General features: G+C 50.0%; 1 protein-coding gene across 1 annotated transcript; it reads left to right on the top strand.

Annotated features, from left to right (window-relative positions):
* The first annotated feature begins 1,681 nt into the window (after positions 1-1,681).
* VXN (vexin) lies at positions 1,682-22,857 on the top strand. Its single transcript, XM_039246954.1, has 6 exons — positions 1,682-2,128; positions 6,247-6,302; positions 12,550-12,676; positions 16,819-16,880; positions 19,663-19,754; positions 20,393-22,857. Exons 1-6 carry the CDS (start codon positions 2,062-2,064, stop codon positions 20,574-20,576), a joined length of 588 nt encoding a protein of 195 aa, XP_039102885.1. The 5' UTR covers positions 1,682-2,061; the 3' UTR covers positions 20,577-22,857.
* Positions 22,858-23,034: the final 177 nt, after the last annotated feature.

Below are 23,034 nucleotides of genomic sequence, written 5' to 3'. Positions count from 1 at the left end.
AAGGTAAATGTTTACATTTAGTTTTATTAACTTCTGTGTACGTGTTATTACCTACAGTCTGTTAACATAATTTCAGTCTGTTAAATTTGGACTTTGCTTTCAATTGCATTAGATACTCCTCTAAATTTTCTATTATTTAAAAATTTAATCACTGTGGATATTATAAAATTTATAGACATGTCTTTTAGACAGTACTCTTTTTAGCTGAAAATGACCAAAACCTACTTAAACAAACAAAAAGGAGATTTATCAGCTAGAGACCTAGCTTTTTCATTGATCTCAAGGTAGGAATGATATGAGGCCAGAGAGAGAGCGAGACAAGGCAGGAAATGGAAAACTATCACACTGGAGCATTTTACTCTCCTTCCCTGATCTCTGTCTCTTCATGCCCTTTCTCAGTCCCCCACAGCCACCCCCCCTCTCCCAATACTCACTTCCCTTACCCTCTACCACCCCATCTCTCCAACTGGCTCTCACCCACCTGTGCAGGTAACAACAGACCCAAGTGTGGCTCAGGGTGAAAGCACTTGCTTCCCTCTCCCAGCTAAACCTCTTTACCCTGGATTTGCATTCAGGCCTCAGGCCTCTTCCAGATCATGGGCTCCATTTCTTTCCACTGGCTTCCCCTCACTGTCACCCCCATTGGCCCTAAGAACCACCTAGATACTGAGAATTTATACCTTCCCTCTGGCCCCAGGCTAAGGCCCAATTTCTGTTCCCAGGAAGAAGCAGTTTGGGTTCGGTGTCTCCCCTGGTCCAATCAAATGTGGTCAAGGGAATAAATTCTGATAGAATAAACATGGCTTCCCAGAGCCATCCTCCGTGGCTGGGTGCAATTATGCGACAAGTGTAATACTGACAACTAAGTGATAAGCAAATGCCCCAATTTGTCTCCTCTAGAAACAGCAAACCAAGTCCAAGAGAGGCTTTGAACCCCCAGACTCAAACCAGGGGTGATGGCTTTGGAGTTAAAGAATGGAATATAGTTTAGATTGCCTTTGAAGTCAAATTAGGTATTACATCCTAATTCTGCCATGAACTAGGTATTTTTATCTTGGACAAATTAATCTCTTCAGCCTCAGTTTCCTCACCTAAAAAATGACAAAAAAAATAGCTGGTCTCGTCGGGTGGCTGTAGATATTAAACGAGATTATCTGTCATGCTTCCTAACTCCTAGCAAGCATTTGGCAAATGCCAACTGTCATTATTAATATGATTACATCATCATTATCAGTATGAAGAAATGTCTGTCACGGTGTAACGAAAGGCAGTGGGTTTGACATAATACACATATATCTCAGCCATACCTTGTTTTTGTATACATATATGGAATATAGAAGACAAAACACAGGTATACATATTATTCTACATAAATATAGGGTAATAGAATATATAGGATGAGATATATCCGTATATTTAGGAGAACGAACACCACCTCCCCGTGACACCTTGCGGGTCGGTGCGCCGTTGCGCACAGCTCTCTAGAAATGTCGCCTTGTCATTTACTGGCATGAGGCGAAAATGCTCAGGAAAAATAGTCCTTTTGTTTAAAATAGAAACATAGAAGGAAGCCAAATTAACACGCAAATTCCTGTTCTTGTGGGGGGCGGGGGGCGAGGGACCCTCATTTCTGAAATGAAAAGAGAAATTGCTGCTACCAAAATCCATGTTTCCTTTTTGGTGAAATTCTCCAGCCAAGCTTGGCACTAACCAAGTCGGCGATTCCGCTTCATCATTACTTCACAAAAGACTTCCAAAATCACTGCGGCAGACAGGCGAAATAAAAATGTTAAATCCATCCTGGCTGGGAGGGGACTGAAGCCTCCACGCTCCATCAAAGGTTTACAATAATAGGATTCATAAAAAAAAAAAAAAAAGACAGATGGGATTAGAAAATGTTGCAGGGAAGACTCTGGAATGAGATGAGATCACAGCAGCAGCCTGTCTTTTGTGGACTTGCACAATGATCCCCGAGCCAGACTGGATTAGGAAGCCTCGCGACTAGGGGTTCAGAGAGAGGCTTCCGGCTCCCGGCACTTTGGGGGAGAGAAGGCTGAAACGATGCATCAGATATACAGCTGCAGCGATGAGAATATAGAAGTTTTCACCACCGTGATCCCTTCCAAGGGTGAGTAAAATCGCCCTTGGCTGTGTCCTCAGCGGCGCCTTGTGCGATCACGTGCTGCTTTACGACGGCTTAGCTCGTCTCCGAGGGTCTGATGGGCTCTGTCTGGATGGTGTCTGCTGTTGGTATTGCTGTTGTTTTTGAAAAGAAGGTCCGTGGATAGACATGAATCACTGAGAAACAATTGATCTAGGGGGTGGGGCAGGGATGACGGCCGTGAAATACCCCCGGCTTCACTTCGTTGAACACTGGCAACCCAATGCGCCACCGAAGGAAAGTGACAGCCAGCCATTGTTTTAGGAAAGAGAGATGAAAACACAATTCCAGGGCAGCTAGAGGGATTCTTTCATGTTCTCCAGTGAGCAAGTGGGCTCTGCAATGGGAACCAGCTGGCTTAAAAGTATGGTTTCTAACTATGCGGTGGAATGGAGTGGAAATACTCCCAGCCGTGGCCAAGAGTCTAATAAAGTGGTCTCAGATCACGCCGTGGCCCAGGGCTGCCCTCCCACACAGACCCCAGGGCCACGCTCCCGAACTTCACCTCAAACTAGCACTGCCAACGAGCGTGACTCTGTGAGCCCCGTGCTCCGTGTGAATGGTGCCAGGTCCCAGGATGGCTGTGTAGACGAGCTCAGCGGACAGCAGGTGTCTGGCTACTGGAGGTCCCCTGCTGCGTCCCCTCCGCAGCTCAGGCCTGTCTGCGGCCCCCTCTGCCCCCCTGGCAGCCCCTGCCTCGCGGGAGAGCCGGGGACCCCGGCGTGGCCCTGGTCTCATTGTCAGACTTGAATGAAGGGGGCTGGATGTTTGCTGGTGTTGTGACCCCCTGTTCAAACAATCCTTTCTTCTTCCCGTGTCAGCCGCTGACAGGGCCGCCGCGCAGGGCGGGGGAAGGGAGAGATCCAGGCTGGCCACAAAGAGACAGCCACAGAACATAAATAAAGCTTCTGACATCTATTGCCACATGCAGGGAGGGGCAGAGCTAGGAGGCTGCCCACGTGCAGGGGCCAGAACTCTGTCTGGAGACTCTGAAAAGTACCTGAAAGTCAAAGCCGACCCTCTGCCCGGGCAGGCCCACTGCTGCACAGCTGTCGTGGGCGCTCACGTTGCGCCGACTGTGACCATAGGAAGGCAGCCCTGAAAACAATGCAAATGTCCTTGGGAGGGAAGAGGTAAACGTGGTATCATCATACTATGGAATATTCCACAGTTGTCAACAGGGATGAACTAACAGATCTCAAAAGCATAATGTTGAGGAGGGGGAAAAAAAAGCAGGCTGAAAAATGTTATATGTATGATAACAGTGACTCTATCTGGCAATAAAACACAACACTGTCTATTGTTTATAGATATATACCCAGAGAAAGTATGAAAACACACACTGGAAAGATGCAGATAAAACTGGTGATCTTACTAGCCCTAGGGAGGCACAGAGGCAGAATTAAGGGAGAGTGGAAAGGGAATCTAAACTTGCCTAATTTTTAAGTTCTTTTACATGAGAAAACAAATTGGACGCAAATATGAAAATGTTAAAATGGGTCTGTTTTCTGTAATTTTCTTTCATTTAACAATTTTTAAAGGGAGAAAAAAACCAAAGCCCAAAGGCCCTTTTTAATTAAAAACTTATTCAACAATTCAAGAGCAATGTCACAATTCACCTGAATAGAATCATTTAAAATAGGGCCTTTGAGGCCATTTGCTTATTAGCATAGTGGTCAAGAGACAGCTGCCACTTCTGCACTGTGTGCCCTTGGTCAGGTTTACCTCTCTGGGCCTGAGTTTCCACTGTTGTAACAGGGAGGGCTAGAATTTATCTTCCAGAGTGATTATAGAGGGAAAACAAATATAGATAAAATATATAATGCATTGAAAACAGCATGTAGTAAGCACCATTAAATATATCACTTACAAAATGATTTCTATTTTTATTCCATATTTAGAGCAATGAATATTCAGCCAAGGATAAATATTTAATCCTATATTCCTTTCTTGCATTTTCATTCATGGCCATCTCCTGGTAACAAACCAAGTACTCATTAGTATTCACGGACATTTCGCTGCTCAGGAAGTCCTTCTCTAGAAAAGGAGTATTTGCAGGTTTACATTAGACCATAAATGGAAGAAGTTCACCTCTCCTATTTGTTATGTTTTGCCTTATCTTGCCTTCTCCAAAGCTATCGAGCAGAGGGCTTTCAGCGAGAGAAGAGGGTGCTAGCTCTTCTTAAGTCACTGCTTATTAGAGAGATTGGTAACTCTTCATTATGTCCTCACATTCCTTAACAGCAGAAATAGAATTGGCTTAATTTTATCTAACCAGGGTGATAGCCCTCCCTCGGATGCCCTTTTCCAAATGCTACCGGTTAGCATGACTAAAATGACCAAAACATGTTCTGAGCGCGGCTTCAGCAGTGTGGCCGCCGGTTAAGAGTACAGGGCCTCGTTCCACGATCAGCTGTGTGGCCCCTAACCTTCAGTAGCCACACCAGTAAAACAGAGCTCATGAAGAGCACCTAGCTCGCAGAGCTTCTAGAAGAGTAGATGAGATAAGGCAAATGAGCCGTCAGCTGGTAAAGCTCAATGTGAGCTATTATTACATTTATGTTACCGTATTACATCCTTCTGTCCAGCACACACATACATACATATATTGGGTTCAGCTTAAAGGCATAGGATCAAGTCTGTAACTGAGAATAAGTGTGGATTTTTGTTTTCTGGAGAGAAGGAGAGCCCTTTAAGGGAAAGATTTCACAGACAAAATTCACAGTAAATATGAGAGATAAAAAGCTGTGGTTTTACCAAGAAGTTGTACCAGAAGTTATTTCCTGAGACACACCAAAGTGGGTTTAACTCTAGGGTGAACAGTACCACAGCATTCAAAATAATTCTCTTGAGGATAAACAGCAATGGGGAGACATTATTAGTGAGGGGAATCGCTAACGGAGAAATGGAGAAAGCTCCAGAAGGAATGCTAACTTAGAACGTATCACCTATTCTTTCCACCTGCCTTCAGTTTGCAGAGAGAGCGGAAAATCGTAATAACCACTGCTAATTCCTGAGACCTTTCTCTTTGCTGGGCACTGGACCAAGGGCGTTATAAAAATTTATTTATTTACTGCTTGTCACAGCCCCCTGAGATGGGCGCTATTAAGTACCCTGTTTTCCAGATGAGAGTCAGGCGTGGAAAGGATGGGTAATTTGCCCAAGTCACGTGACTGGCAAAGGGTCCGGCTCCGATTCACGCTCATGTGAAAGGAATCGGGAACCCTGGCTATGAACCAGCACACCTTACGCCAGGCTTCATGGCTGAAGGCGCTCTGCAGAAAATGGCACCGCCCAGCACTCATCGGATCGCTTATCTGATACGTGACAAGAAGTCACCTCAGTTCTAGGCAGGGCAGTGACGTGGTGGGACTTCAGTTCAACAAATCATTCTAGCAGCAATATGGAAAAGAGCTGCCCGAGCCTTTCCATTTTCAACAAAGGACACACCTCTTCCCAACTAACATGTTTTAATGGTTAGTTGATTTTTTAAACTGAAATAAGGCATACATAATATAAAATCTACCATTTCACCATTTATAAGTGTCCAGTTCTGCGGCACGAAGCACATTCACATTGCTGTGCACCCCTCACTATTCATTTCCAGAACTTTTCATCATCCCTGTACCTGTTACGTAACAATCTGCATTCCTTTCTTCCCCCAACCCCTTGGTAAACTCTACTCTACTTTCTGTCTCTGAATTTAACTGTTCTAGGTATCTCACATAAGCGAACTCAGACAACATTTGTCCTTTTGTGTCTGGCTTATTTCACTTAGGTTAATGTCTTTAAGGCTCATCTATGTTACAGCACGTATCAGAATTCTACTTCTTTTTAAGGCTGAATAATATTCCATTGTAGGCATATACCACAGTCCGTTAGCCCACTCATCTGTTGTGGACATTTGGGCTGTTTCCCCCTTTTGGCTACTATGGGTAATGCTGCACGAATTTTAGTAACACCCAAAATTGTACTCACACCCTCTTCTCGCCACGTCCCCCTCCCCACGCTGGGTGCAAGCCCCCTCTGAGGCTGCATCGGCCTCCCCAGTGTTCGTTAAAACATTCCTTTCTCTCTCTTTGCAGTGTCTAGTCCAGCCAGAAGAAGAGTCAAAAGTTCTCAACACCTCTTGACCAAGAATGTAAGTACAACTTCACTTTTGATCCCTTTTATTGGTTTTCAGTGCAAAAGCAGCATCTAGCTTCTTCACTCCCTCTCCCCTGCTCTCAATAACCACAAAGTTTTTCTCTATTGCTCGTCGCTGCTCTGTATTTCCTGTCTTCCACCGAAATAATTGACAAACGTCAACTAGGCAGCAAACAGCTCTGAATCAGACCCCACCGCCCCAATTCTGCCATTTTCCTCAGACACACAGAGTGAATCTCACTCTTAAAAAATTGTTCTTATTTAAAAAGAGTACGAGATGGGAACACAGCATCCCTGACCTAAGAGTTCGCCTACTGTGGGCATTTGCTATGTTCCATTATTTCACTATTTTAAATAGCAGTGCCATTAATTTATACAAAATACTCTTCTTTTGGACAGTTCCTTGGTGACTTAACAAAAGGAGGAGAATAATTTCGTTTACCATCCATCCCATATCTGCATTCTTACTATGTGGAAGAGACGCTGTGCTAGATGTGGAGAATAGTGGCTTTTTTCAAAACTGGTTTCTGCTCTCAGTTTTGTCCCACATTACCGGGAATTCTGAATGGCTGCAGGGCCTCCAGCAATGCTGTTCCATTTACCTCCAACCTCACGAACATCAACTTTCATTTTGTTGTATAATCTTTTGCTATTCTAATAAGCATATACATTACCTGAAAATTGGTTTACATGTCATTAGAGCCCAATGGTGCTGTCAATTTCACATTTTACTTACAGATTTCTTTATACAAAAACTGTCAATACATCTTTGTACTTTCATTGAAAAGGTTTAACTGCTAATTATTTCCCCTTGGTTATGCTGGAGTTTCTATCACAATTTTTGTAGAACACCATTTTGATTTTCTAAGTATCTCAATATTTTAAAGCCTTTTCCATTAAAAAGAATTTGGGAGGGGCACGTGAGTGCCTCAGTTGGTTGAGTGTCTGACTTCAGCTCAGGCCATGATCTCGCAGTTTGTGAGTTCGAGCCCCACATCAGGTCCGCTGCCATCCGTGCGGCGCCTGCTTCACATCTCGTGTCCCCTTCTCTCTCTGCTACTGCTCGCTCTCAGAAATGAATAAACATTGGGGCGCCTGGGGGGCTTAGTCGGTTAAGCGTCCGACTTTCGCTTAGGTCACGACCTCGCGGTTCGTGGGTTCGAGCCCCGCGTCGGGCTCTGTGCTGACTTCCAGCTCAGAGCCTGGAGCCTGTTTCAGAGTCTGTGACTCCCTCTCTCTCTGACCCTCCCCTGCTCACGCTGTCTCTCTCTCTCTCCTAGAAATAAATAAAACATTAAAAAAAATTTTTTTTTAAATGAGTAAGCATTAAAAAAATTTTTTAAGTGTCCTGGAAATGAGATGGGGATTTAGTCGCTGTTTTATAAACGTCTTTTTTTAATTCCCAAAGTAGTATGTGCCCATTATAAAGTTTCAAATATTATAAAATGTTCATAATATCAGAAAATTCTAAGAAGCTGTAGAACAGAACAGTTAGGTATACAGACTTTTGCGTCAAACTGCCTGGGCTTAAATTCCAGCCCTATCCATTTCTAGCTAGGTGACCCTGAGCACATCGCCCACCACACTGGGACTCCATGTGAAGGCTAAAGAACATTCAGATGGTAATACTAGGAGCACATCTCAAGAACCACTGAAGGAGCAAGGATTTAATACACGTGAAGTGCTTAGCCCCGAACCTGACACACACTGAGCAATTAGTATTGGCACTTTCTTTTTAAACTTGGTGGGTTTTTTTTTTTTTTATGTTTATTTATTTTGAGAGAGAGAAAGGGCACAAACCGGGGAGGAACACAGAGGGAGAGGGAGGGAGAGAATGCCAAGCAGGCTCCATAACGGCAGCACAGAGCCCAACTCAGGGCTGGATCTCAAGAACCTCAAGATCACAACCTGAGTGGAAATCAAGAGTCAGACGCTTAAGTGACCGAGCCACTCAGGCACTCTAGAATTGGCACTTTTTAAGTGAAAGTTTTCCATATACTAACATATCATTATTGTACTTAATTGCTCTATAACATACTGTTTTGCAATTTGCTTTTTTCACTAAATAAATCTTGAACATCTTTACATGCCAGTTAACACATACAGATCTAGCTCTTCCTTATGAAAGCTGTATACCATGCCATTATATGAATGTACTATAATTCTCTACCCAAATCAAATCTGACATCTTCTACATTATTTAACCAAATTGACAACAAATGGGGCTGCCTCTCGGTCTCTACTAAAACAATGCCACAAGCAATATCTTTGAACAGATCTTTCATGCTCTTCTGCAAATGTTTTTGAGGATAAATTCATAGATATGAAAATGTTGGATCATCAAATCAACAATTGTACGCCTTAAACTTACATAATGTTATATATTAATTATATCCAACTTTAAAGAAGAAAGCAATCCATTGCTAAAAGGACATGAACATTGAAAAAACTTTATAGTCATTGCCAAATTCTTAGCAAGTGTTTTCAAGTACTTTTACCAGAATACCTAAGCCAATAGTGTATGTCATGATGTTGTTAATCTTTGACAATCTGATAGGTGAAAAATATCTTGTTTGAATTTACATTTCTTTAATTATCAACGTCATTCTTCATCTTTTCAGGGACTTGAATATTTTTTCTCTATAGATTCCTAACTCATGTCTTCTGCCCATTTTTCTGTTGTAGGTCTTTCTAAAATGACTTGAGAATATTTTTAATGTTTTTAAATTTTATTTTTGAGAGAGACAGAGAGAGAGAGAGTGTGCGCCCACGCGAGCGTAAGCTGGGGAGGGGCAGAGAGGGAGACACAGAATCTGAAGCGGGCTCCTGGCTCTGAGCTGTCAGCACAGAGCCTGTTGCAGGACTCTAATTCACAAACCACAAGATCGCGACCTGAGCCAAAGTCAGACACTTAACCCACTGAGCTACCCAGGCGGCCCAAAAAGGGCTTTTAATGGATGGAAAATTCCTTCGTGGCAGGGCAAGAGATTCTTACCTTTTTCCTGGTCCTTGAAACTTGAGCCCACAGTCTAGAAGAAAAATCCTCCTGACTTCCAAGGAGCAGTGAGTGTTACCAAAAATTGAAAGGAAAGTTGTTGGGGCGCTCGGGTGGCTCAGTCGGTTGGGGGTCCAACTTCGGCTCAGGTCATGATCTCATGGTTCGTGGGCTCGAGCCCTGCGTCGGGCTCTGTGCTGACAGCTCAGAGCCTGGAGCCTGTCTTTCGATTCTGTGTCTCCCTCTCTCTCTGATCCTCCCCGGCTCATGCTGCCTCTCAGAAGTAAATAAAACATTAAAAAAATTTTTTTTGAAAGGGAAATTGTTGTCTGCAGGTAATTTAGAATTTAAGAAAAGTTTCACAACACACTTTTCACTCAAGAGGCATCTGGATTTGAAGGAGCCACAAATGATTCATGATTCAGAGCAGATACCTTGAGAACTAGGAATCTTTAGTTCTCAGCCAAGTTCTGGCTTTGATTTTCTACCCTTAAACAATGTTCCTGTCTGAATCACTCCCAATACCAATACCTACTGGCTTTATAATGATAGAACAGTATTTACAAAAGCTCTTAAAATGGAAACTAAATCATTATACTTTCTAACAGTTAAAGAGGGTGCTAGGGAAGAAACTTCTCAGATTTAGAACCTAAATAAAGGAGACAACTCTCAGTGGTGATGATGAAGCCACATGGGCCTGAGATACACAAAGCAACCAAAACATGGGGCACAGTCTCCTGGAATATCCAACTGACTTCAACTGGGCACTATAGGACCATGCTCAAGGTTCCTGGGAGTGAGAAACACGGTCAGGTTTATGGTTTAAAGCACTTTCCCTCCCCAAAAGATTTTTACTCAGAGAAAAAAAATGACTCAAGTATATGAATCCATATTAAAATTTGTTTTCAATTAAAAAAATAAAATCGAAAGCTAGGGTCTTGCCTTCAACTATTCAGTCTTTCTCCAGGTAAGACAAGTTAATAAGACCCTCTGTCCTATGAGCTCTTCTCTAAGTTTCTCACTTCCGCTAACAGCCTGACTCATCCTCTGCTTACAGAACTTAGGCTAGCTGTACAGAGCATTCAAATTAGAAAAGACAAGAAAGAAAGGTCTTAGTCTACCTAAGGGGGAAAGTGAGTCCTAAAGAAAGAACTGTCTCTGATTTGTTGTTTCTTCATCCAATGGGCTCTTGGCTTCCCTTTGAGTACCCAAGAAAAAGAGTATTTTGCAATTGCTCAAAGCTACCAATGTCCAGGACTTTCTTTGTCCTGGAATTCTTACTAGTGTCTACTGCCAGTCCTTGGGCTACACCCGGAGTCAGCTTCCTTCCTTTACAAACAGCTCTCCTCTCGAGGCCATCCTTCGTGTCGCGCACCACTAAGGTGTGTCAGTTAGGCCTCGTAGAACAAGGCGAGCCACTGCCGCCCACTGCCAGTCCCGGAACAACGAGCGGTGTTAAGTACCACCGCCAGGAAGGATGGAGGAAGGGACGCGCGCATGTCACGTTCTTCCCAGATTTCAACCCTGCTGGGGAGAAACTGGTCTAGAAATCTACTGATTTTTCAAAATGCACTGAGCAATCACGTGTACTTGAAATTTCTTATCTGGCTGTAGGCATTTCTACAGGTTTTACAAAAAGCACTCACTTAAAAGTCATGAAATCACAGCTCTCAGCCTGGCTCTGCCCCTCACAGCTCTCGAAGGGGCACATGATCTCTCTTGGCCTCAGCTTCCCTACGGAGAAAGCTAGGCAGTTGGCTAGAACATTGCTGTGGAGCCCAACAGCCCCAAATCATGATGTGTCCCCGTCATTTAGGTCTCACCTGTCTTTCCAGTTCCCTGCAGCCCCCTAGACTTCAAACAGAAGTGTGAACTGAAGAAGGCTGGAATCCTGAGGCTTCCGTACTGGCCCTTGCCTTCTGGTCTTCCAGTCCCTGACCCAAGACCCCCGGGGGTCATCAGCCCACCGCACTAGGACATTCCCTACTTTCAGAAGGCAGTTTGCTGACTGGGGAAGGAGAATCCAGCATGTAGCCTCGCCTCTCCCTCCCCTCTGCCCGTCGCACGGCCTTACCCCCGTACTCAGTGCTAAAGAGCCTGCTCTGCCCGTCGCCCGGCCTAACCCCCGTACTTATAGCCTTATTTGCTTCAGCACCCTCCAAAAGCGGCACAGTTGTCCGTGTGGACAACTGAGGGGACCTGTCGCAGGCTGGACTGCGGGGCTGAGGCGGGTCCACCTAACGCTCAGATGCACCCAGTGCCAGGACCCGGCACCCAGCCGCCCTCGCAGGGTGTCTGCTGAGGGCGCAGGAGGTTGGGGGCGCTAACCCGCAGAGGCCGCCCATCCTCCTGAGATGCTAACCAGCTTCCAGAGCTGAAGAAATTCATAGGAATGACCCCAATGTCCTAGATGTGTATATATATATACACAACTGTGCGGGATATGAGCCAAAGACTCCTGGTTTTACGATAAAGTACGGTATTATCTGTCTCAAGTTTCTACATTTAAATTATTTCCATGATTTCAGTATGTTTATTATAACCTAAGGCCCATGTTGGTGGGTCCGGACAAAAGGGGTGTTTCCTCTGAACGTACTTCCCGAGGTGACTGCTCGGCAGGTGGTTCCCGTGACTGAAGCCACCTCGGCTCCCAGCAACCCGCCCGGCTGTCAGGGCCGCAGGGACAGCGCACACGCTGCCAGCTCACCCGGGAAGGCTGGCGCAGGCCTTCTGCGGGGGGGGTGCGGGGGTGCGGGGGGGGTGCGGGGTGCGAGGGGTGCGGGCGGGGGGGTGCGGGGGGCTGCTGGTCCCTGGCGCAGGCCTTCTGCGGGGGGGCTGCTCCGTCTCGCCCGCAGCGTCGCGGGCCTCGGGCCCTGCCCCTCGCCGGCCCCTCCGTGGCGCTCAGGACGCCGTCCTGTGCGCACACAGGGTGTCTGCCCGTGGCAAAGGCTGGACGACCCTGATTTCCAGAACCTTCCTCGCTTCACAGAGCCGGTTCTGTTGCCCTGACGGCTCAGGCCGCCGACTGTGACGGGCCCGCCGGTGAGGAGCCCCCACCTTCGCCGGGGTGCGCCCGGCACCCCTGGGCGCGCCGGCGTCACGCGCACCGCGGGGCTGGCGGAGGCCGGTCACCCGCGCCCGGCACTCGCCCCCCGCGGGGGAGGCCCCGGGAGCCCCCTCGGCCCGGGGCGCGCCCGACGCCCGAGGGAGGGGCCGGCCCGGCTGACTGTGCTTCGTCCCCCGGCAGGTGGGCGCCGAGTCGGACCTCCGCGCGCCGCGGGCCCTGGAGCCGCTGCCGCGCCGCAGCGACCGCCGCGACGGCGAGGGCCGCAGGCCGGGCCGGCCCCAGCTCGCCAAGGCGGCGGCCAGACCCGGTACGTGCGCCCTGGATGCGTCCCTGCACCCTCCCGGGGGGGGCGGGGGGCACTGACGCGCCTACACCGGCCGCCGCCGCGTCCCCAGGGTCCCGGCCTGGCGCGCGCTCTGACCGCCGGGCGCCCTCCGTCCGCCAGGGCAGCGCAGCGCCTGCTCCCGGGCCCCCCTCCGCCCACGGCTGCACCGCCAAACCCCCTCCACCTGCAGACACTCCTGACTGTGCCCCGAGCAAAGATGCTTTCATCCACCATCTTGGTCCAAAGCAAGCCCTGCTGGATTCAAGAGGAGATGAAAACCATTATGTTCTGGGGCAGAAAGAACCAGTGTAGACATGACTCATGAAGAAACAGAAGCTTACGTTATACATTTTACAGGCTGTGTGTGTAATTATACAGTCTCTTCACAAACTGCCATCTGAAGAGCTCAGCACTGTAAATGTGAATGACTTAGGGCTATTTCAACAATCTCTAAAAAGAATTTAGGGATAAACTTATTTTGAAAACTGGAAACATTATAGTCTTAACCTTCAGCACTATTTTTAAAAATGGCTTCCACCCCAAGCAGTTAAACAGGAATCTGCATCTAGCCCACTGAAGTCTGTGATGGTATTTCACCTTCAGTCGTTGGTTTATTTATGTTATGTCTGCAGCCCAAAGTAATTCATAATTTAACTCCAAAAATACACAATAGAAAGTCTGGGATGTCCTTCTCAAGGCTTTTCAGTGTCAATTTTATATAAGAACTGAAATAATACATCATGGAAGATATCTCTTTATCTATCCAGCTTCTCTCTCCATAGATGCTTGACTGGATCTCTAAGGTTTCTTTGCTCACTAACACCCTGATCCTGTTTTTATGATCTTACATATAATCACGCAAAGATCAAGCTATATTCTCCAGCTAAGTGATTACAAATACACATATGTAATGTAGAGTGAAAGCATTAGGAAAACCACAATCTGCCTTGCAAATTAAGAGGAGATAAATTTTTCTGTGTCTATATATAGGTGGGTGGGTGGGTGGGTGCATGTGTGTGTAGAAAGAGAAAAAGAGACTGTCTTCGCTACAAAATCATAAAGTGAACTGATAGCCATATTTCTCAAATTTTAATGTGCAAAAGAATCACCTGGGAATCTTGTTTTCATGCAGATTTTAATTCAGTAGGACTGAGTAGGGCCCCAGATCTTATGTTTCTAAGAAGCTTCCCTGTGATGTTAATGATGTTGGTCTGAGGACAATATTGATTAGCAAGGATTTAGAGATGGTCTAATGGGTGGCTCTCGAAGTGGGGTCTCCAGAACAGCAGAATCACCTGGGAACTTGCTGGAAATGCACATTTAAGATCCCACCTAAGACTTATTGAATCAAATTCTGGGCTAGGACCCAGCAATCTCTCTCTCTTTTTTTTTTTATATATATAGTTTATTTTTGAGACAGAGAGAGACAGAGCACGGGTGAGGGAGGGGCAGAGAGAGAGGAAGACACAGAATCTGAAACAGGCTCCAGGCTCTGAGCTGTCAGCACAGAGCCTGATGTGGGGCTCGAACCCATGATCCATGAGATCTGACCTGAGCCGAAGTCGGACGCTTAACCAACTGAGCCACCCAGGCGCCCCAAGACCCAGCAATCTCTGATTTAACAAGCCCCCCAAGTGATTCTAATGCACACTGAAGGTAGAGAACACTGATCTGCAGCCACCCCAGGCCCGTTTACAGAAAAGGAAACTGAAACCATAGAAACTGACTCAAAGTCACACTGCTTATTAGCAATAGAACTGAGAGTAAATCTTGGGTCTTCTAATTTCCTAGCTAAGGCTTCCATCCCCCCCTATTCCCTACCCGTAGAGAACAATGTCTTCCCAAATGTCTAGCTTCAGGGGCCACTTTCCTTCCTAAGTGGCCTGTGGAAGCTTAACTGCCCTAGTCGGTCTTTTATTCTGAAAGAAAACAGTAAGTCATGAAATCGAGAGAATCTGCCCAACATGTGACAGTCAGCTCATGCAGGGAATGTGCTAGTCAGGTTAAAAAAAAAAAAAAAAAAAGATTGAGCTGGGCATGGATTCAATTCCTTCAGCTCCCCCAGTCTGATAGATTCCGGAGGGGGTTGGGGGAGACAGAAGGTTTCTGAGTCAAAGCTAGACCCAGTACTTTCCACGGGAAATGCTTGGCATTGGCCTTGGGCGATGAGTCTTCCTTCCTCCCATCAGAAGTACGTGTGTCCCCAGGAATGTCAGAGCTGGGGCCCTGCTGCCTTTCGGAGCCATAGGAGAAGGCTCCTGGATGGTACGGCCTTCTCACATGGGAGGAAGGTTCTCTGAGGAATCTCAGAAATTCCAGGGGCTCTGAAAGAGGAGGAAGAGGCCTCCACCATGAGGCCCTGAGCAGGTGAGCGTCAGGTGCCCGGAATGGCGGCACCCACCTCCTGGGCCTGAGAGAATTGGCTGCCTGTGGAATGTCTCCACCAAGATGACCTCAGGCACCTGAGAAGCAACTTGTTTCAATGGAATGCGCCCTCCTCCTTCAAACCTCTCTTCTTTCAAGTAGGATATTTTCCTTAACATCCCCTTGGTCTTCCTCACCCCCACTCCACCCACCGCGCCACATACTAAATACCGACAATGTCAGTTCCTCTCTCTGTCTCATCTCTTCCTCTTGGCACCTACCTCAGGCTCCCTGGACCCCTTCATCCCGGGTGTGTAGCACCCACGCTGGCCCTCAGCCACCACTCCCGCTCCCTCTACAAGGCTTCCAGAGGGGTCCTTCTAAAGCCGAACTCTGCCTCCGCCTTCCTTCGATGTCAAACAGTGTCCTTCCCGTCCGCACGCCCCCCCCCATGTCGAACAGTGTCCTTCCCGTCCGCACGCCCCCCCCGATGTCAAACAGTGTCCTTCCCGTCCGCGCGCCCCCCCCGCAGACCGTGCCCGAGGCCCCCCCCAGAACCCACCCTCTGCTGACCTCTCCCCGGCTGCCTCCTGTGACACTGCGGTCCCTGCCCGTCCCTACACACAGCAGCGCGGAGCTGTGCCGTGATCCTGTGACTACTTCCCCGTATTCACTTTCCCAGACCTTCCCTGACCCCGCCCACCCTGTGGCCTGCCCTCCTGTCTCTCCACCCGGCAGACGCCTCCCAGAGTCGCTCAGCCAAGTCCCCATCCTGCCAGACTCCTAAGGCGGTCTGCCCTCCTAGACCGGCCTCACCCGGCTCCCTCCCTTATGGAGCCCCAAAGCCTCCACTTCCCCGTCTAGAAAGTGGGGACTATCGTGATATGTACCTGACGGGGTTATGGTAAGGACCACATGAGGCGGTGTTTATGTGCTTCATGCTCAGCAGTGTCTGACACAGTAAATACTCAGAAATACGAACTACTGTTATGCCAGAGCACTGTACGTTATGATGTCATCTTGGCAATCTTGTGACTTCATTTTATTGGCAGGGAAATGTTTCCTTCCTTGGGCTGGGGAGTGTTTGACCTCCATTCACTGCGGTGTGAAGGATGGGGCCTGTCCTGGAATGTCTGCCCGAGGAGAGGACTGTATGGAAAGCCAACCTGCCCCCGCCTATTATCTGCTACCTCAGCTCAACACCTTGGTTCTCAGAAGCTGCAGACGTCAGGGTAGAGATTACTCAGAAGTAGGTGGGGCCTTAGGAACAAGGGCCCAACGAGAAGTTTCTCAAGTGTCTTCCACAGTCAATGACTCAGAACTCCGATAACCTCTAACCCTCCCACCTTCTGAAGCCGTGCTTCCCACTGTGGGCAAGACATCGCTGGCTCATCTCCCCGCAGGGATGTGCAGGCGCAGCAGGTGGAATAGATCCCAGCTGCAAAGACTTAACCCCTGACAACCGATGAGCTAAGGGCACGTTCTCTGAGCACCTACTGCATACAGACACAGTACCAAATGCTCGCACACACATGATCTCATTAGACCTTAGTTTCAGCCCCTGGAGGGGCGCCAGGAGTGCAGATTACCCACTCGACGGTTGCCCCACTGCCTGCCCTACTGCCTGATTTTGCTGCTGGGTATGAAGACCTTTAGAAATTCCTAGCTTGTGACCGGCTAGCTAGGCTCACTGGCGCAGAGTGAGGGGAAGTTGAACACCCAGTACCACTGACCAGTGCCTCCTCTTTTCAACCTTGCAGTGGGGATTTCGGAACCCAGATCATCAAATCTGTGTGGGAATCGAGCATATGGAAAATCTTTGGTGAGTAAAATAGTAAAATAAGCCCGGCTACTTACACCCATTGTGCTTCAAGCTTCTTGCCTTGCCCTTGGCTCCAGGCCTGAAGACACTCAGCAGAGCCTCCCTGAGGGCTCTTTGCTCCTCAGGTCTGTCACCTCATGGCGCACCACTGGATGCTGTTCTTTCTTGCCAGAAGTTCAGCTCTTTGGCAAACAGAAGGTATCATCTAGTGGACACCTCAGACATGGGGGGGAAAGCAGTGGTTCCGAAGGTAGGCACCTGCCAGGTGGAAACGCCTGACTGATGCCCAGGGGCAGCTGCAGGGGTAAAGGCATGTAAGGGTCTTGAAGGCCGTGAAAACACAGAACCCCAGCCATCTTCGGTCCGGACGGCCCTGGAGGACATCTGCTCCAGGTCAGGTTTTCTGGAAGCAGACTCAGATGTGGGGTATGGGTATGAGATGTACATTAGGGGTCAATACCTGTGACAGGAGAAGGGAGGTAGCATTGAGCAGAGACAACTGCTAAACCACCATGCACACCTGATACCTCCTGGCAGGAGCCCAGGGGCAAGGGTTACCCCCCAGACTGTCCTGAGTTGGGTACAACTGGCCAAGCCTTTGTTTCTTCCTTGCTTTGTCATGGTATGCGGGCTACCCCGGTGGAGTAGGGGTTGGGGGCTGCGGGGAGGGCATCCCCTGGGGTGAGAGGCCCTCTGAACCCTAGGCCCACCCAAAGGAGCCTTTGCCGCCTGCCCCCTAGCAGTTGGGCAGCTCGTCTTTCCCAGAAGGAGGTCAGATGGTGCATGTCCGGATCTAGCCCAGGGTCACTCTGAAAAGACCCCATCTCCGTTGTTTTCTTTTGGGCACGAATGTGGGTACTCTGGGTTAGCACAGTAGGGAGGGAATTTTGGCTAGAGGTGAGGTCAGCTCAGGCGTCCTGGGCTGTACGAGCATCAGCTTTCCAGACTGATGGATCATGCCACGTGAGGACCAGAAAAGCCATTGGAGGTTGTGTGGGCCAGGCCCCTCGTCCTTAAGGAACAAACCGGGCAGTGAGCACTATCACTCTAAGTCTGAGCAGTAAGATCTAATCTAAATACGTCACTTAGGTCATCTCTGTACTAGGAAAACTCCACAAAGGGCAGGGTTGGAACAAGCTGGTTCATCAGGAGCCCCCTGCCCCAACCCAGGGCTCACGAGACGCTGAAGATGGCTGAGGCCCGGCCAGGAAGCGCAGACCGTCGGGCCACAGCTGCCCTCAGCTGAGCCCGGAAAAGGCCAAGGTTAAGGGGAAGGGGGTGGCTCACCGCCTCGGACTACCTGCCCCTAGACTGTGGGCTGCAGTCAGACGGTACCCTTGGCAGAGAGGTAACTGCGTTTGGGCGGCCAGGAGTTGAGCGGGATGGGGTGGTGACCGGGCCACGCTACAGAGGAGGAGGGCGAGCCTGTGCGGAGCCCGAGGCCGCAGGGCAGCATGACTGACCCCTGCCTCCAAGCCTGAGACGTGCTGCTGGGGTCACGCAGCTAGCTCTTTGGAGGCCCCTTATCCTGGGGGTGCGGGGGTGGGGGCTGGGGGGGGAGAGTGACTCAGTGCTGCGAGCGCTGGAGGAGAACAGGGCAGCGGAGGAGGGTGCGTCCCGTCGGGCCGGGCGTCGGCACGAGGGGCAGGAGAGCCCCCGGGAGGCCACCAGGTGGCACAGTAACTCTGCCCACGGCCTCTGGCCGCTCAGGAGAGAGGGCGGCCAGGGATCGCGATGTCCTTGACCTGGAATTTCCCAGCAATTCCAGGAATGTGGTGACCCTGAACCTTCCGTGGGGCTGGGGTGAAGGAGCAAACATAGCACATGCCCAGGGCCGGGGCGAAGTCTGCAGGTAGCCCTGGGAGGCCGTCAGCTGTCACCTACGGTTGCATTCAGTCCGTGCTTCTTGAGCGCTGGCCGCCTCCGTCGGGAGGGCTGCGCGGCCAGGCCGGCACACCCCGCGCCGCGTTTGGGGGGATCAGGACACTAGACAAGCACACGGAACAAAACGAGAACAGTAGAGAGAGAACTGGTGAAATGCCAGGACATGTCACCTGGGTGCTCAGTGCTGCAGGGACGGGGGACAAACCGTCTCGGGCCACCAGCCTGAGGCAAGACTTCCGGAAGAAGACGTGGCCTTGAGGCGCGGGCGGAGACGAGGCTCAGTCCGGAGAGTGAAGGAAAGGCCGAGGGAGGGTGCAGAGCTGCCCCGAGGCCGAGCACGGGCAGGAGCGGCCCCCCCCCCGCCCCCGGGACCGGGTGTCGGGGTGCCCACAGGCGTCCCAGGAGGCGGAGCCGGGGGGGGGGGGGCTGGCCGCAGCGGGGGGGGGCTGGGGGGTGGGGGCCCGGGTGGAAGCGGGGGGGCTGGGGGGGGGGGCCCGGGTGGAAGCGGGGGGGCTGGGGGGTGGGGGCCCGGGTGGAAGCGGGGGTCCGGTGGCGGGAAATGGCGGGGACTTGCAGGGCTGGACAGCGAGTGGGCCCGGGCCGCGCGAGCGTGCGGGACGAAGCCCCCAGGCAAGGCGGAGCTGCGCTCTCTACCAGGGCCTCGGGGGCGCTGGTTCTTAACGCGGGTTCCCGGGACTCGGCGCCCAGGAACCCGCCGCAAGTGCGGGCCCTCGGGCGTGATCAGACCTCCGGGATCCGGAGCCGGGGAAGGCCCCGCGGAGGAAGCCGGGTCGTCCCGGGCGCCGGACGGGTCCGGTCCCCCCCCCCCCCCCCCCGGCAGTGGCAGCGCGGGGGCCGCGGCCGCCGCCTCACACGCCCTTCCCGTCCTCACACGCAGGTGCCTGCGGTGGCCCGGATCCCCGTGAAGGCCCCGGCCGCGCGGGAGGCGACGGCCGCAGGCTCGCAGGGCGCAGCGGGTCCGGCGAGAGGGTGAGTGCCGCGCCCACGCGGGCCCCCGGGGCGCTGCGAGACCCGCGCGGCTCTGAATTACGTTGTAAGGAGCGCGCGCTCCCGGGGCCCCGCGGCGCCGCATCAGCCGGTCCGGGCGTCGGCTGCAGCGTTTCCGACGGCTTCCACCTCATTAGCACCGCTCCGTAGGCTCGGAGAAGTGTCATTTGGGAGGGTTTGGGGTTAATTAGATAAATGTAACTACAGGCCATGCCGAGAGCCTGCCGGCAGGCGCGCTGGCCTCCGAAACGCTTCATAAATGAGGTTCAGGGCGCCCGCCCCAAGGCGAAGCAGCGCGTAAGGTACAGAAGCTTCAGGCCGAGCTTGTAGCCCCCACGATCCCGCGGTTAACTCCGATCCAGAACCAGCAGCTGGAACAGGAGGGAAACCCCCCGGGGCCCCCTCCCTGCCTTCAGTGCTGCACCAAGAAGACGGAAGGCGCGTGTGCAAAACCCAAGTGCACACGGACACTCATGGCCCTGCCGCCATGCCCCATCGTGCACGCAGCAGAAGAGAGGGCTCGGGGGTGCTGAATGGTGTCCCCTGCTTGAGGGCAAAAGTGAAGTGTGGCTCAGTGAAATGACTGTCCTCCCCGCCCCGCCCCCGGCTTTTCGCCTTAGATCCAGACGTCTCAAGAAGGTGACCGAAGAGTACCCGGCCCTTCCCCAGGGAGCAGAAGCCTCCTTACCGCTGACAGGAAGCGCCTCCTGCGGCGTCCCTAGCATCCTCCGGAGAATGTGGACAAGGCACAAGAAGAAGTCTGACTACGTGGGAGCGACCAACAGCGCCTTTGAGGCTGACTAACGGTGACCTCCCCGGGGCCCTGCGTTGGCCAAAGTCCAGTATTCAAGGGGAGGAAACTTCCAGATGGGAACTGAGCCACCTTCACCTCTGCTAGTAGCTGGTCCAAACACATGACCGCCCCTTACTAACCAACAGCCGTGGCTTAGGATGCAGGCAAGGAACTTCCCTCGAAGGCAAAAGAAAAGTGTGCCTTTTTAGAATCAATGAAGCCATTGGTCTGAAAGTGGCTTTGGGAGGTCATGGAGTTTATATCCCGATCTTTCAGCAAGACCACACCACAGTCAAATTTCCTCAGCCCATTTTAAAGACCTCCAAGGAAGGACGCCGGCAATTCCGCAGTCCTCCTTGCGAGTTGTTCTAATGTGAGCGATTTCCGCTATAAATATAAAAGCTTGATGTTTGAGGCACTTGTGAACACAGTGGTTCTTCTTATTCTGCTTCCCACATTGATTTCATCTTGACAAAGTACAATTTTTGATGACAGAGCACTATATATTTACTTCTAGGATCCATTCGACAGTATTGTCAAGATTGGTATCGATCACTTGGCATGATTGCATGAACCCTCTATTCTTTTACGTGCAGTTTTTCTATAGAAAAACGTTAAAAATTAAATGTTGAATGCTAATGTTTTCTGAAGTTGCATAGACTAGTGAAGTTAATAATACCTTGCATTGGTATAACGATTTTAACTTTTGAAGTATTTCCCCATCCATTATCTTTTATCTGCGCAAAATTCCTGTTAAAGAAAGCACAATTATTGCCAATCTACAGATGGGGCAGCTAAGGCCTTAGGAAGTTATGTGACTGGATACGGTTAGTGGTATTAGATACTAGGTCCTCAAGTCCACCAGACTCCTTCCGGTGCCTACTCTAGCGACTGATTAGAGGAGGGTTTTGAGGAACAGGAGTATGTCTCTGGGGGTCAATGCTTGGAAGGAAAAATTTGATAAAGTTGGAAAGAGTAAGTGACTTAAATGAAATACATCATTCTGTATTAGGTTGAACTATAAGAAATTGCCGTTTCTATCGGTCAAAAACGATTAGTTCATATGGCTCAACCTAATATCTAATATTGTGCTTTCCCTCTCTTAATGGAAATGTCGTCAATCCCATCTTTAGTATCAATAGACTTACGATGATAATGTGATGATGACAGCTCTCATTTATTAAATGCCTACCATGGGCCAGACGTGACACTGAGCACTTTACATACATCCTCTCTTTCTTTCTAACAACTCGGAGTTAGATGGCCTTATCCAGCTAATGGATGACCGTTTAAAGCAGTTACATGGCTAGTCTGAAGGTGCCTGACCCATATGGGTGTCAGGCTTCAGTGCCCATGCTTGTATACACAGAATAGTCCACACAGCACACACAGAATAGTTCAGACACAGAGCGGGACCTCGGTTAGCAAACAGTCTTCTCAAGTGCTCCCCACCGATGACGACGGGCAGAGGCTGTCGGAGCGCTGTGTGGGGGCGAGTGTGAGATGAAGGAGTGCAGTGCTCAGTTAGAAGCGCCTGTCCGTGGAGGGCGCTAGAGGCACATATCCTGCATATTTGTCATGTGTAGCGTCAACTCTGCCCCCCAGAAGGCTGGTTTTCTAATCCAGAAGCTTCAACTAATCCAACCCATTTAGCAAAAGCAGCCCCTCCATGATGAGACTGAAGTCGAAGAGTGGGCTGGAAATTGTCGGGTCTGGGTAATCCGGCTGCATCGCCAGTCTCCGACTCCATGGTTGTTCATAGGCTGCTGCTCGGTGGCTACATGTGGCCTTTTGCTGAACTTGTTTCCATGTCTCCAGGTGAACTGAAAGGAGGCCTAGAGGGATGAGAGGCCTGGGCTTCTGGGCTTTCACCTTGCTGATCCCTGCCCTTCAGCCATTGTTTTAGACTCCTGGCGCCCGTTCCTCACGTTGGAACATCATTTGGAGATTTGGGCATCGAGCGCTCTTTCAATGAGGGCCTAGTCTCAAGGGACTAATAGTGTTGCACAGTACAGATGACGGGGCCTGGAACGCAGTTAGGAAGCAGGCGGGTGATTTATGCTGGACCTATCAGAGTATCCCCAAGACTATTTATTTTAACTTAGTAATTTATAGCTGATGTTTTCTATTTGTATGTGGCACCTGGAGATATCTTTAGGATGGAACTAACTTATTTTTAATTTAAATATTTCATGATGCAGTGTTTGCCTTGCATAAAACATCCTAACTGACCAGTTCAAATAAAAATAAAGTATGCTCTGTTTGTGACCTCAATAAAGCACCGCAAGAGTATGGGGCTCCCTCATTGAATGAGAGAAGGCTTTCACCAAGGGAACAAATTATAAGCCCGGACCTCATTGCTCCTTTGCCTAAATGAAAAGGATTGTGAGAAAGAATCCAGAATGTTCTTTCCATCCTAAGGCAGTGTCTGGTTTTGATATTACAGGCCCTGCCCAACAGCCAACACCA

Source organism: Hyaena hyaena, unplaced genomic scaffold (genome assembly GCF_003009895.1).
Source record: "Hyaena hyaena isolate Hyena2069 unplaced genomic scaffold, ASM300989v1 scaffold_287, whole genome shotgun sequence".
In the NCBI taxonomy this organism is placed as follows: Eukaryota; Metazoa; Chordata; class Mammalia; order Carnivora; family Hyaenidae; genus Hyaena; species Hyaena hyaena.
Note: the sequence above shows the minus strand (reverse complement) of the source record. Positions and strands in the feature narration are given on the sequence as shown.